A 13,070-nucleotide genomic window follows, 5' to 3' on the forward strand; every position below is an offset into this window, starting at 1 on the left:
CTTCCGAATGTTACTCGCGAAGAAGACGGATGCTTTGCCATGATCCCAGAAGTTTCTGGCGAGCTGCCCACTGACGTAAATTAGAAAATCATTCGGGGACCAGCCTGGGTGAAGCGAAGCGCCACGTCCAGCGCTGGGCTCCCCCTTCCTCCCTCTCGATATAGGAAAAGGGACGGGGTTGGGAGGGCAGAAGGCGAGCGGGAACGCCAGATCAGCCGTCTTCGCCCTCCTCCCCTGAACCGGGTTTCGGGGAGCCGCCCCCAGCGTAACCCATCCCCTCTCGCCAGCCGTGGGCCCGCGACCCCCGTGATGAGGGCGGCGGCGGCGGCGAGCGCCCCCACGGGCGGCAGGAGCACCTCCCCCGGAGCAGCTATCGCCGCCACCCGCCCGGCCCCGGCCTCCCCGGGAGCAATAGGCTATCGATTCAGCTGCCTGTCGCTAGGAGCCCCGGGAGAGCGAGGCCTACACCGCCCGGCCAGAGCGCCGGCCTCGATTTCGCCACTTACCCAACACCGGAGGGGGAGCCGGGGGGCAACCAAGCCCAGCTGGGCGGGAGGAGGAGGCGCGGAGACCACCTGCAACGGCAGGCGCGGGGAAAGGGGGTGCGGGCTCGGGGCTCCAGCCAACAAGTCTCCCGGGGTCGTCCAGCCCCCCACCCCCTGCCTCGCAAGTTGCGCATTCAAGTTCAGGCCGGTGCCCCTTGGCCTCCAGAGCCCTCGGCACTCCCAAAGCCATAAGAAAAACAAGATACGGAAGAGGCCACTCTAGGACCCGAGGAGATGGCGCTGGGCCCGAGGGCGACGAGGGGGCGGCCCAAGGGGACCCACTCGTCACCTCCCCTCCGTTCACTTGGAGTCGCAGCCCCGACCCCTCCGGCGGCCGGCCCTGTCACAGCCCGGCCCCCGGACCCAAAGCCCCTTCCCGGGACGACGGAGACAGGGGCTCGAGCTCCCCCCGCGCCGCCCCCGGCTTCCGGCGTGCCTCGGCCTCCTCCCCCACCAAATCGCTCAAATGCCCCCAGCACCTTTTAAAGTACGCGGAGGAAGAGTTTCCCATCAAACTTTGTCAAGCGGTAACCTCGCCCCCCTCCCCGACCCACACTTCCACCGCAGTCATCAGGAGAGATCACTTTACACTTGGGATAAAGCGAATTAAGGACCTGTCAACCATTTTAGGTCTTTTTTATAGAAGACATCCTCTCCTACCCCTCTCTCCCTCCCTCCCCCGCCAGGGTTTTAATTTGACACCCACCTTCCCACCGCCGAAGGGGGGTTGAGGAGGGAGGGGGTGGGGACGGAGGGCAGGAGGAGGGTGGCGAGGGAAAACGGAAAGGGGAGGTTGGAAGGGGGCCGGGAGGCGCAGGGAGGGGAAGGGGGTTGATTTACCTGAGACCAGCCACTGGCCTCCATTGTTGGAGAATTCAATGGCATTGACACAGCCGAAGTGGCCCAGGAGGTCCTTCTTGTAGAGGTTTCTGCAGCCTCGCAGGCGTCTCCTCTGAAAGTCCTGAGTGAGCAGGGGGTCCCCATGCAAGCCCCGCTGGGACAAGAAGCCCACCACTGACCTCATGCTGTCCCCCAGGCCAGCTCTCCTCTTCATGCTGGAACCGCCGCCGCCGCCGCTCGCGCCGCCGCCCCTCCCTCGGCCTCACGCGCGGCCGGCGCTCTCCCCCCACCCGACCCTCCCCCCGCGCTGCGATCCGGATGGTTCTTTAACCAGCCATAGCAGACGGAGCGAGGTGTGCAGACACTCGGTGGCGTTCGCGGCTTCCTGACGGTCCCCTCCCTCCCCTTCCCCCTCCCCTAGGCTCCTCCTTCTCCTTCTCCGCCTCCTCCAGCAGCTGATCCTCAGCTGCGGCCGCGCTTCCGCGAAGCGCGCGGCCCTTCCGCCGGCGGCGACGGGGGCCAGGGAACGCGAGTGGCGGCGGCTCCTCCCCCGCCGCGGGCTGAGGGCCGGAAAAACTCGGGCGGGTGGCCTCTAGACCGCGGGCGGCGGCTCGGCTTTCCCGCCGCAGCTCCTCCCCGCGCGAGGACCGGGGTCGCTCTGGGCGGAGGCCGGGCTGCACCCCCTGAGCGGTGAACTCTGTGAAGTTGGAGGCGCGCAACGATCAAAGTGGCCGCGGGGCTGCGGACTCGCCTTCCTCCCACAGAGGCCGGCGGTCCATCGCCGCGGCGAGTGTGCTCCCGGCTCTTTTTTTTCCGGTCCGGAAAATGCAGCCCGAGGTGGCAAGGAGGTGGAGGGAGGACTGCGGGCAGAGGCTCCGGTTGTTCTACCTCAGTTCGCCTCATCCTTGGGCCGCCCGAGCCCTGTCCAAGGGAAAGGAACCAGGAGTTAGGACTGGACACTCGGGGTAAGGTTGCTTGGGGCCCCCCAAAGAAAGTTTTGACACTACCCCCGCCCCATCCAGTTTCCTGATTTTCCCTTCTTCCAGCCGTTCAGTGAAAAAGGCTAAACTGGGTTCCATCGGTTAGATGATGAAGTGGTATATGGGGAAAAAAGTGTGTGGGGGGGAGGAATTTTTAACTGAAAAAGAAAATTGCCAAAACCGAGTTGAGAAAGCTCAGGTAAGCAGAAAGTACCTCTGTTCATTAGTTCCAGGTACATCCGCAAGACACAAGATGCATTATTCGAAAATAGAAATATATGTTATTTAATTGGGTGCGGTGAGCCCCTCTTCAAGGCCTTGAGTGTGGAGCTCTGAGGCTGTACAGCTGTTAACTAGCAGCTGCGTTCCAGGCCAGAAGTAGCTGCACTACAGTCGTCTGGGAGCCTCCGCGGTGACCCCAGTGAGGAGACAGGTGTTAAGTGCCTTGGAATATTAATGGAATATTATTTCCCTAAACAGGAAAATGTGTAATACTTTCTTTTAAAAAGTTTAATTCTTAGGATGCTTCATAGTGTTTCTTCATTATAATAGCACCGTAAAGATCAGTAGTGATATACCATCTTGATTATAACCAACACCTTTTCTTCATAGCAACCAACATCTTTTCTTCATAGCAATGTCTTAATGTGTAATTAAACATGTATTTTCGTGATTATATCAGCATGTTCCCCCTGTAAGTTCTCTGAGAGCAGGGACCATGCCTATTCTGCTCATGGGTATATGGCCAGAGCTAGCACATGCTGGAACTGAGTAGCCACTCAAATATTTGTTGAATACATGAATGAAGTCAGGGAAAGGGGAAGAATGAGGAGGGGAAGGTAATGCATCAGTGTCAGATGCATTGGGTTTGAGGTAACTGTGCTTCATTCCAGTGGAGATGATTTCAAAGCCAGTTTCCCATCTCACTGTTCGTTTGCTTGACGTACTCAATCCACACATTCAAAAACAGGGAGCCCTCTGGCTCCTTCCAATTAATAGGACATCATTTATACCTACTTTGTTTTGCCTGGGGTGGGGTGGATGTGCACAGTAATGATGTGGTTGAAGTGGCCTTTACTGTGACAATATATGACACCCTCCCCTCCCCTCTCAAGCACATACTTCTCCACAATTTTAAATATGACTCGCTTTTCCCCAATCCCTGGAATAACTGTCCCATTTATCTCAGCCTAAAAATAGACCAGGATCCGATCACAAGCCAGCCCAATTCTAGGACTTTGCTGGATACTTCCTTAACTGTTCAGTGACCAGCCAGGACAGAAATGTAGGGACCTCTCAGTCTGTTTATATCCTACTGCTAGTCTGGGCAGCTTTTTGTAAGGAGAGTGCAGAAAATCTCTCTTATTCATGTAATTAGAGTTGCCAGATAAAATGCAGGATGCCCAGTTCTGTATGAATTTCAGATAAACAATGAATAATTTTTTAGCATAAATATGTCCCATGTAGTATTTGAGATATACTGAAATTATTATTCATTGTTTATCTGAAATTCAAATTTAATTGGGCATCATGTATTTTTGTTTGCTAAATCTGGCAACCCTAGCTATAATATAACCCAACTTCAGAAGATCAAGCCCCACCATAGCTGTTTACTTTTATTATGAATTTGACATAGTCCCTTGTGTCATTTATTGCAAACTAATAATGTACATAACGATATAACACAAACAATTAACTTCAATGACCATATAAGCTTGGCCTTTTTGATATAGGCATTTATTGTAAAAAAAATCCAGTGTACTTAGCTTAAAAATAGCAAATGAAATTGGACTCCTGAGTAATCTATCCAGTACATAGACTATGTGGAGGAAGAGGGAGAAAAAGTAAAAAATTCATATTTTTCTTACCTAGGCCAAGAAACTTCTGTATATTAACATTCACATTCAGAAAGCCTGGAAACACTGTTTTGAAAATTCATTCTGGAAAAACCAAGATATGGAAATTACTGAACATGGGAAGTCTTGCTTAATTGCTCCACCATGAGTTGAATACTGATTAAACATAGAATTGCCAGAAATTCATTTACTCTTTGACTTCTATTTTGCTTGGCCCTGATATCACTAAAGAAAAAGTAAAGAATCTTGAAAAGCACTAGATGCTAAGGAAATGTTCAAACATTAGAAATTGTTTGTTTTAAAAAATAACCTAAGAAAATGCTAAGCCCTTTCTCACACATTTACTAAATTTTAGCATATTAAGGGCTATGTATGGATACTAGCATCTCAGAAATTTTTCACTTCAAAATATTTTCAACTTTAAAATAAACTGCTACTTATAGATAAGAGATATTAATTTAGACAACGATCAATGCGTCAAATATATGTATAATTTAACTGTAATGTCATTTTAAAGGATAAGTTATTGGTCATTTCAAACAGACAACAGTCAATTTTAATTTGGGGAAAAAAAAGAAATATCCATTTAAATGCAAATTCCTCCAACAAGATCTATAGGACATACATCCATTCTTTTTAAATGATAATTTAAGGGCTTTCCTGGTGGCGCAGTGGTTAAGAATCTGCCTGCCAATGCAGGGGACATGGGTTTGAGCCCTGGTCCGGGAAGATCCCACATGCCGTGGAGCAACTAAGCCTGTGCACCACAACTACTGAGCCTGCGCTCTAGAACCCACAAGCCACAAGTACTGAGCCCGCATGCTGCAACTACTGAAGCCCGCGCATCTGTAGCCGGTGCTCCACAACAAGAGAAGCCACTGCAATGAGAAGCCCGTGCACCGCAACGAAGAGTAGCCCCCACTTGCCGCAACTAGAGAAAGCCTGCATGCAGCAACGAAGATCCAGTGCAGCCTAAAATAAATAAATTTTTAAAAATGATAATAATAATTTTATTAGATATAATTGATATACCATAAAATTCACGTTTTTAAAGTTCACAATTCAATGGCTTTTTAGTATATTCACAAAGTGGTGCAACCATTACCACTATCTAATTTCAGAACATTTTCATTACCCCAAAGAGAAACCCCATTCACATTAGCAGTCACTCCCCATTCCTCCCTCCTCTTAGCTCCTGGCAACCACTAATCTATTTACTCTCTCTGGGTTTGCCTATTCTGGACGTTACATATGGGTGGAATCATATAATATGTGGTCTTTGTGTCTGGCCTCATTCATTTAACAGTGTTTTCAAGGTTTATATTTGTTGTAGCATGTGTCAGTACTCTATTTGTTTCTTAGACCAAATTATATTCAGTTGTATGGACAATACCACGTTTTGTTTCTCCATTCTTCAGTTGATAGGCATCTGGGCTGGTTCCACTTTTTCGCCATTATGAATAATGCTGCTATTAACATTTGTGTACAAATTTTTGTGTGGACATGTTTTCATTTATCTTGGGTATATATACCTAGTAGTGGAATTGCTGGGTTATATTGTAACTCTATGTTTAACTTTGTGAGGAACTTCCACACTGTTTTCCAAAGCAACTGACCATTTTACGTTTCCACCAGCAACGTAACATGGTTCCAGTTTTTTCATATCCTTGCCAATGCCTATCTTTTTTTTTTTTAATTATAGCCATACAAGTGGGTGAAATGGTTTCCCATTATGGTTTTGATTTGCAATTCTGTGATGGCCTTTGATGTTGAGCATATTTTCATGTGCTTATTGGCCAGTTGTATATCTTCTTTGGAGAAATGTCTATTCAGCTCCTTTGCCCATTTAAAAATTATTTGTCCTTTTATTGCTGAGTTGTAAGAGTTCTTTACATACTTTAGACACAAGTCCCTTATCAGATTATAATCTTTATATATGTTTTCTCATATTGTGAGTTGTCTTTTCATTTTCTTGATTGTATCCTTTGAATCACAAAAGTTTAAAAATTTTGTTAAGGTCTAATTACATATTTTTTCTTTTGTTACTTGTACTTTTGGTGCCATATCTGAGAAACCCACCTAATGCAAAGTTACAGAGATTTACTCCTGTAGTACTTCTAAGAGCTTTATAGTCTTAACTCTTACATTTAGGTCTATGATCCATTTTGAGTTAATTTTTGTATATAGTATGAGGTAATGGTCCAATTTTATTCCTTTCCATGTGGACATCTAATCATCCCAACACCATTTTTTAAAAAGACTGTTCTTTCCTTCATTGAGTTGCTAGTGTATGGGCTTCCCTGGTGGCGCAGTGGTTAAGAATCCGCCTGTCAATGCAAGGAACGTGGGTTAGAGCCCTGGTCTGGGAAGATACCACATGCCGCGGAACAACTAAGCCCAGGCGCCACAATGCAGAGCCCGCGTACCACAACTACTGAAGCCCACGTGCCTAGACCCTATGCTCTGCAACAAGAGAAGTCACCTCAATGAGAAGCCCGTGCACCACAACAAAGAGTAGCCCACGCTCGCCGCAACTAGAGAAAGCCTATGCGCAGCAACAAAGACCCAATGCAACCAAAGATAAATAAATTAATTTTTAAAAATTGCTAGTGTATAGATACACAATAGATTTTTGTATATTGACCTTGTATCCTGCAAATTTACTTAACTCATTTATTAGTTCTAATTGGTAGGTAGGTTTCTTAAAACTTTTATGTACAAAATCATGTCATGGGCTAATAGAAATACTTTTACATCTTCCTTTTCAATCCACGTTCCGTTTATTTCTCTTTTTTTTTTATCTAATTGCCTTGGCTAGAACCTCTAATACAGTGTTCAATAGAAGTAGTAAGAGCAGACATCTTGTCTTGTTCCTAATATTAGTCACCATTAAATATTGTGTAGGCTGTGGATTTTATGTGATTCTGTTATCAGGTTGCAGAACTTCCTTTTTATTCCTAGTCGTAGAATGTTTTTATCATGAAAGGATGCTGGATTTTGTCAAATGCTTTTTCTTTGTATGCTGAGATGATCATATGGTTTTTGTCCTTTATTAATATGATTTTCATATGTTAAACCAATCTTACATTCCTGAGATAAATTCTACTTGGTCATGGTGTTTAATCGTTTTTATATGTTGCTGGATTCACTTTGCTAGTGTTTTGTTGAGGATTTTTGTGACTATATTCATAGAAATGTTTGTTTTCAGTTTTCTTGTGATGTCTTTGGTTTTGGTATCAGGGTAATACTGGCCTTATAAAATGAGATGGAAGTCCATCGGCTATTTTTTGGAAAAGTTTGTGAAGGATTAGTGCTAATTCTTCTTTAAACATTTGGTAGGATTCACTAGGGAAGTTGCCTGGCCTGGGCTTTTCTTTGTGGGAAGGTTTTGATTACTGGTTCAATCTCTTGTTATAGTTCTATTCAGATTTTCTATTTCTTCTTGATTCAGTTTTGGTAGTTTGGGTGTTTCTAGGAATTCATATTGCTTATCTAATTTGTTGGCATGTTGATAGTATTCCCTTATAATTCTTTTTATTTCTGTAAAGTTGTAATAGCACCTCTTTCATTCCTGATTTTAGTAATTTGAGTCTTCTCTATTTTCTTGGTCAGTCCAGCTGTCTTGTCAATTTTGTTGATATTTTCAAGGAACAAACTTTTGGTTTTTGTTTATTCTCTTTATTGTTTTTTGCTTCTCTATTTTATTTATTTCTGCTCTAGTCTTTATTTCCTTCCCTCTGCTTGCTTTGGGTTTAGTCTTTTTCTAATTTCTTAAATTGGAAGGTTATGTTACTGATTTGAGATCTTTCTTTGTAATATAGATATTCACAGCTATTAATTTCTTCCTAACACTGTGTTAGATGCATCCTATAAGTTTTTGTATGTTGTGTGTTTTCATTCATCTCAAGGTATTTTCTGATTTCCCTTGTGATTTCTCCCATTAGTTAAGAATATATTGTTTAATTTCCACATATTGTGAACTTTCTAAAATTCCTTCTGTTATTAATTTCTAATATCTTTTTTTTTTTTTTTTGTCCACACCGTGTGGCTTGCGGGATTTTAGTTCCCCGACCGGGGATAGAACCTGTGCCCCCTGTAAGCACTGGACCGCCAGGGAATTCCCTCTAATACATTTTTTAAAAGGGGCATTTTTCACAGGTCTTGAAGTGAGTTTCCAGTCTGTGAAGTAATTGAATTCAGTAATTAAAGTCAGAGTATCATTTGTTACTAGAATTTTCAAATCACAATCCAACTTACTTTCCAGACATTTCGTTCAAGTTTTCCATGCATAATTCGTCTTTTGAAAAAATTTTTTAACATCTTTATTGGAGTACAATTGCTTTACAATGGTGTGTTAGTTTCTGCTTTATAACAAAGTGAATCAGCTATACATATACATATATCCCCATATCTCCTCCCTCTTGCATCTCCCTCCCTCCCACCCTCCCTATCCCACCCCTCTAGGTGGTCACAAAGCACTGAGCTGATCTCCCTGTGCTATGCAGCTGCTTCCCAGTAGCTATCTATTTTACATTTAGTAGTGCATATAAGTCCATGCCACTCTCTCACGTCATCCCAGCTTACCCTTCCCCCTCCCCGTGTCCTCAAGTCCATTCTCTATGTCTGCGTTTTTATTCCTGTCCTGTCCCTAGGTTCTGCATAACCTTTTTTTTTTTTTTTTTAGATTCCGTATATATGTATTAACATACGGTATTTGTTTTTCTCTTTCTGACTTACTTCACTCTGTATGACAGACTCTAGGTCCATCCACCTCACTACAAATAACTCAATTTCGTTTCTCTTTATGGCTGAGTAATATTCCATTGTGTATATATGCCACATCTTCTTTATCCATTAGTCTGTCGATGGACACTTAGGTTGCTTCCATGTCCTGGCTATTGTAAATAGAGCTGCAATGAACATTGTGGTACATGACTGTTTTTGAACTCTGGTTTTCTCAGGGTATATGCCCAGTAGTGGGATTGCTGGGTCATATTGAAGTTCTATTTTTAGTTTTTTAAGGAACCTCCATACTGTTCTCCATAGTGGCTGTATCAATTTACATTCCCACCAACAGTGCAAGAGGGTTCCCTTTTCTCCACACCCTCTCCAGCATTTACTGTTTGTAGATTTTTTGACGATGGCCATTCTGACTGGTGTGAGGTGATACCTCATTGTAGTTTTGATTTGCATTTCTCTAATGGTTAGTGATGTTGAGCATTCTTTCATGTGTTTGTTGGCAATCTGTATATCTTCTTTGGAGAAATGTCTGTTTAGGTCTTCTGCCCATTTTTGGATTGGGTTCTTTGTTTTTTTTGATATTGAGCTGCATGAGCTGCTTGTAAATATTGGAGATTAATCTTTTGTCAGTTTCCATGCATAATTCTTCATGATGAATAAAGAAATCCACTTTGAAATAACCTTTATGGAGTGAAAGTGAACAGAAATTCTCAATGGCCAGGATTATTCATTTGATATTTACTCAGTGGTATCTTCTGTGCTGTTCTATGCCAGCCATCTGGGTTTTGTATATTTGAAGTTTTCTTGACAAAATCATCATGAGCCAGCTGTTTTCACTTATTTTTAATTTTAGGTTTCCACATGAATTACCCCCCTGGTGAATGGGTTAAAACAGTTATTGTTTATTGCACTGGGTATGTAGTCACATAGCCAAGATTTCTTTTCCAGAGATGGTTCCATGGATATATAATGTTTATTGAGCATCTTCAGTCTGCTAAACACCATTTAGAAAATAAAATTGGGCAATGCCCCTTCCCCAAAGTAAAATATACCGAAGGAGAAGCAAGAAGATTCTTTGATAAAGATGTCAAATATAAATTGCCGTTGTGGGTTCAGTGGTAATCAAGGACAGGCTCCTGGAAAATGAACTGATCACAGCATGTATTTATAAACTTGTTTCCCCTCCCTTCTGAACAAACCACATGAACTCAAGATGTAAATAGTATCACCAGTATTCTTGACTATAGTATAGATCCCACTGAAGTTGGAGCTGGAAGTATGAGCTTGCTGAAGGATAATCATTATTCAAATCACAAAATGATAAAGCCCATGGGATCTCAGAAATCACCTGGTCAAATCCCTTCACCATTTTTTTTTTAATTGGCATATGGTTGTTTTACAATGTTGGATTAGTTTCTACTGTAGAGCGAAGTGAAGTAGAGTTCCCTGTGCTATACAGCAGGTTCTCATTAGTTATCTATTTTATACATATTAGTGTATATATGTCAATCCCAATCTCCCAATTCATCCCCCGCTCTTTCCCCCCTTGGTGTCCATACATTTGTTCTCTACATGTGTGTCTCTATTTCATGGTTGTTGTTTTTTTTACATTAATTTATTTATATTTTACTTTGGGCTGTGTTGGATCTTCGTTGCTATGCACGGGCTTTCTCTAGTTGCCGCGAGCAGGGGCTTCTCTTTGTTGCAGTGCAGAGGCTTCTCATTGCGGTGACTTCTCTTGTTGCAGGGCACAGGCTCTAGAGCGCAGGCTCAGCAGTTGTGGCGCACAGGCTTAGTTGCTCCGCGGCATGTGGGATCTTCCTGGACCAGGGCTCGAACCTATGTTCCCTGCATTGGCAGGTGGATTCTTAACCACTGTGCCACCAGGGAAGTCCCTCATGGTTTGTTTTGATTACCATTGAATCTACAGTATCAAGAAGAGGTCCTGGTCACTAGTTGATAGGTGAATGAATCTTCCTGAAATGTGCCTGGTCAATACTCTCTTCTCTGTCATATCAGGTCCAGACTCCTTTATCTGCCTATCAAGTCCCTCCATGATTTGTCTCCACTGTATCTATAATTATATTTCCTGTTACTCCTCATCACACATCCACCAAGTAGGCTGGTAGCCCATTCTTCCCTGCATACGTATATGCTCACACTACTCTACCAAATCCTATACATATTTTGAGGTCCACTTCATCCATGCAAATCCTATATATACTTTGAAGTCCTCTTCTTCCACAAGCCTCTTTTCTAACAATTTTAGGCCACATTAGTTTTCCTTTCCTAAGATTCCTGTTATGGTTACAGTTACCATCACAGTTTACCATTTAAATGTTTAATATTTCTATATGCCTATGTAGTTTTAAAAAGTACTTCACATACTTTTTTTAAGCTTTGTAACAATCCTGCGTGGTTGGACACAAATTATTATTCATTAATTCCAGAAATGTTTTTGAGCATTTACAATGTACCAATGCCCTAGGAAGACACAAGGAATATAATAGTGGGTAAAAAAAGAAGACCCTGACCAATGTTCATAGTACTTATGAGACAGAGACAGACTTTAATCAAATAATCATGCAGTCAATGTAAGATTACAATACTAACAATTGCTAACATTTACATTTATTGAGCATTTATTATGTGGCTGGCACTGTTCCAAGTCCTTTTCACATATTAACTCATTTTATATTCTCAACCACCCTATGAAGAAAGTATTATTATTCTATGTTACACATGAGGAAAATTACAGTTATGGTACATAAAAGTGTGTGGTAACTCAGTTTCCATATATAACAAATTCTTATTGGTAGAGCCCTTAGATCAGTGACTGATGTGTAGTAAACATGTCTGAATATTAGCTATTATGATGATGATGGTGAGAGATTAAAATGGGAGAATCCTATTAGAGGCATTGAGGGGAGCTATGATCTGAAGGAAAGGCAGGTGTGAATGTGGCCAAGTGGGCAGTTGGGTGGCCGTGTTCTAAGCAAAGGCAACAGCCCATGCAAAGTCTCTGGGGGTAGAGGGGGTGGAGGGAGACCTAGAAGGCACTCATTGTGGCTGAAGCACGGCTGGAATGGAACATGATATCAGATGAGGATGCAGCCTAGATTATGCAGGGGCCTGGCCATGTTGAAGATTTTGGTCTTTAAGAGTCACCGAAGGGTTTTTAACAGGGGCTTATGTGATCAGATATGCATTTTATAGGATTATTTTGGCTACTATGAGAAGAAAGGATGGAGGGGGCTGAGAGTGGATTAGAGTAGATGATTAGGAAGATTTTACAGGAGTACACAGGGAGAGAAGATGGTAGCTTGGACAAATCTAGTGAAAGTAGAGTTAGAAGTAAATGGATCTAATATAAAAAGGTAGAATTTGGTGATGGATTGGAGAGATTAGGGGTTGAGGGACATCAGGGCCTAGGTTTTTGTATAACTGTTCATTGAAATAAAACTCCTGGAAAAGGCTAAGTTTTGAGGGAGAAAATCATGAGTTCAGTTATATATACATTGAATTTGAGATGCCTCTGAGACTTCCAAGAAGAATGGATAAGTAACCTGAGTTCAGATGCATGGTCAAGGCAGAGGTCATTGATAAAGAGGTGGTGGTAAAGTCCTAGGCATGGACAAGAATATTCAGAAGTATTAACTGGAAAGAAAAGAAAAGAAGGCCTAGAACCGAGCTTTGAGAGATGCTTGGGGTTAATGCATGGATAGAGGAGGATATACTTACAAGGAGTCAGAAGGAGTGGTCAGAAGGATAAGAAAAAAACTGGGAGAGTACTGTCATGGAAGCTGGAAAAGAGAGCATTTCAAGAAGGGAGAGTGGTCAGATTGTGTCAGTTGTTGTTGGAAAGTCAATAAGATGACTGAAAAATGTTGGATTTGTTGACACTAAGATTTTATCAGTGAGACATAAGTGATCTCAATCAGAGGTCCTTCATGGGTGTGATAACGCAGGACCCCAGAGGAGAACTGGCTGAACAGTGAGTGGAAGGAAAGGAAATGAAGGCAGTTAGAGGAGTAGCTAGAAGGGAAGCTAAGATCCAGGAAGGGTTTTGTTTTGTTTTCTTTAACAGAAAAAAAAAAAAAAATGTTTAA

General features: G+C 43.1%; 2 protein-coding genes across 3 annotated transcripts in view; one reads left to right on the forward strand and one right to left on the reverse strand.

Moving 5' to 3' along the window:
* DCAF5 (DDB1 and CUL4 associated factor 5) overlaps positions 1–1,753 on the reverse strand; it is a 98,455-nt gene extending 96,702 nt beyond the window's left edge. Inside the window, exon 1 of one of the 2 annotated variants that reach the window (XM_030855342.3) lies at positions 1,565–1,753. Coding sequence is in view for 1 of the 2 variants with exons in the window: in XM_030855341.3 (XP_030711201.1) it covers positions 1,386–1,599 (214 nt within the window). In the remaining variant the exon portion in view is untranslated. Of the gene's footprint in view, positions 1–1,385 lie in introns of both variants that reach the window. The other variant, XM_030855341.3, reaches the window with a different exon arrangement.
* An 89-nt stretch (positions 1,754–1,842) lies between these two features.
* Positions 1,843–13,070, forward strand: part of EXD2 (exonuclease 3'-5' domain containing 2) — a 93,408-nt gene continuing 82,180 nt past the window's right edge. The window contains exon 1 of the mRNA XM_030855345.2: positions 1,843–2,350. The gene's annotated coding sequence lies outside the window, so the exon portion shown is untranslated. The remainder of the gene's footprint in view (positions 2,351–13,070) is intronic.

The sequence above is a fragment of the Globicephala melas genome, chromosome 2, assembly GCF_963455315.2.
Source record: "Globicephala melas chromosome 2, mGloMel1.2, whole genome shotgun sequence".
Classification (NCBI taxonomy): Eukaryota; Metazoa; Chordata; class Mammalia; order Artiodactyla; family Delphinidae; genus Globicephala; species Globicephala melas.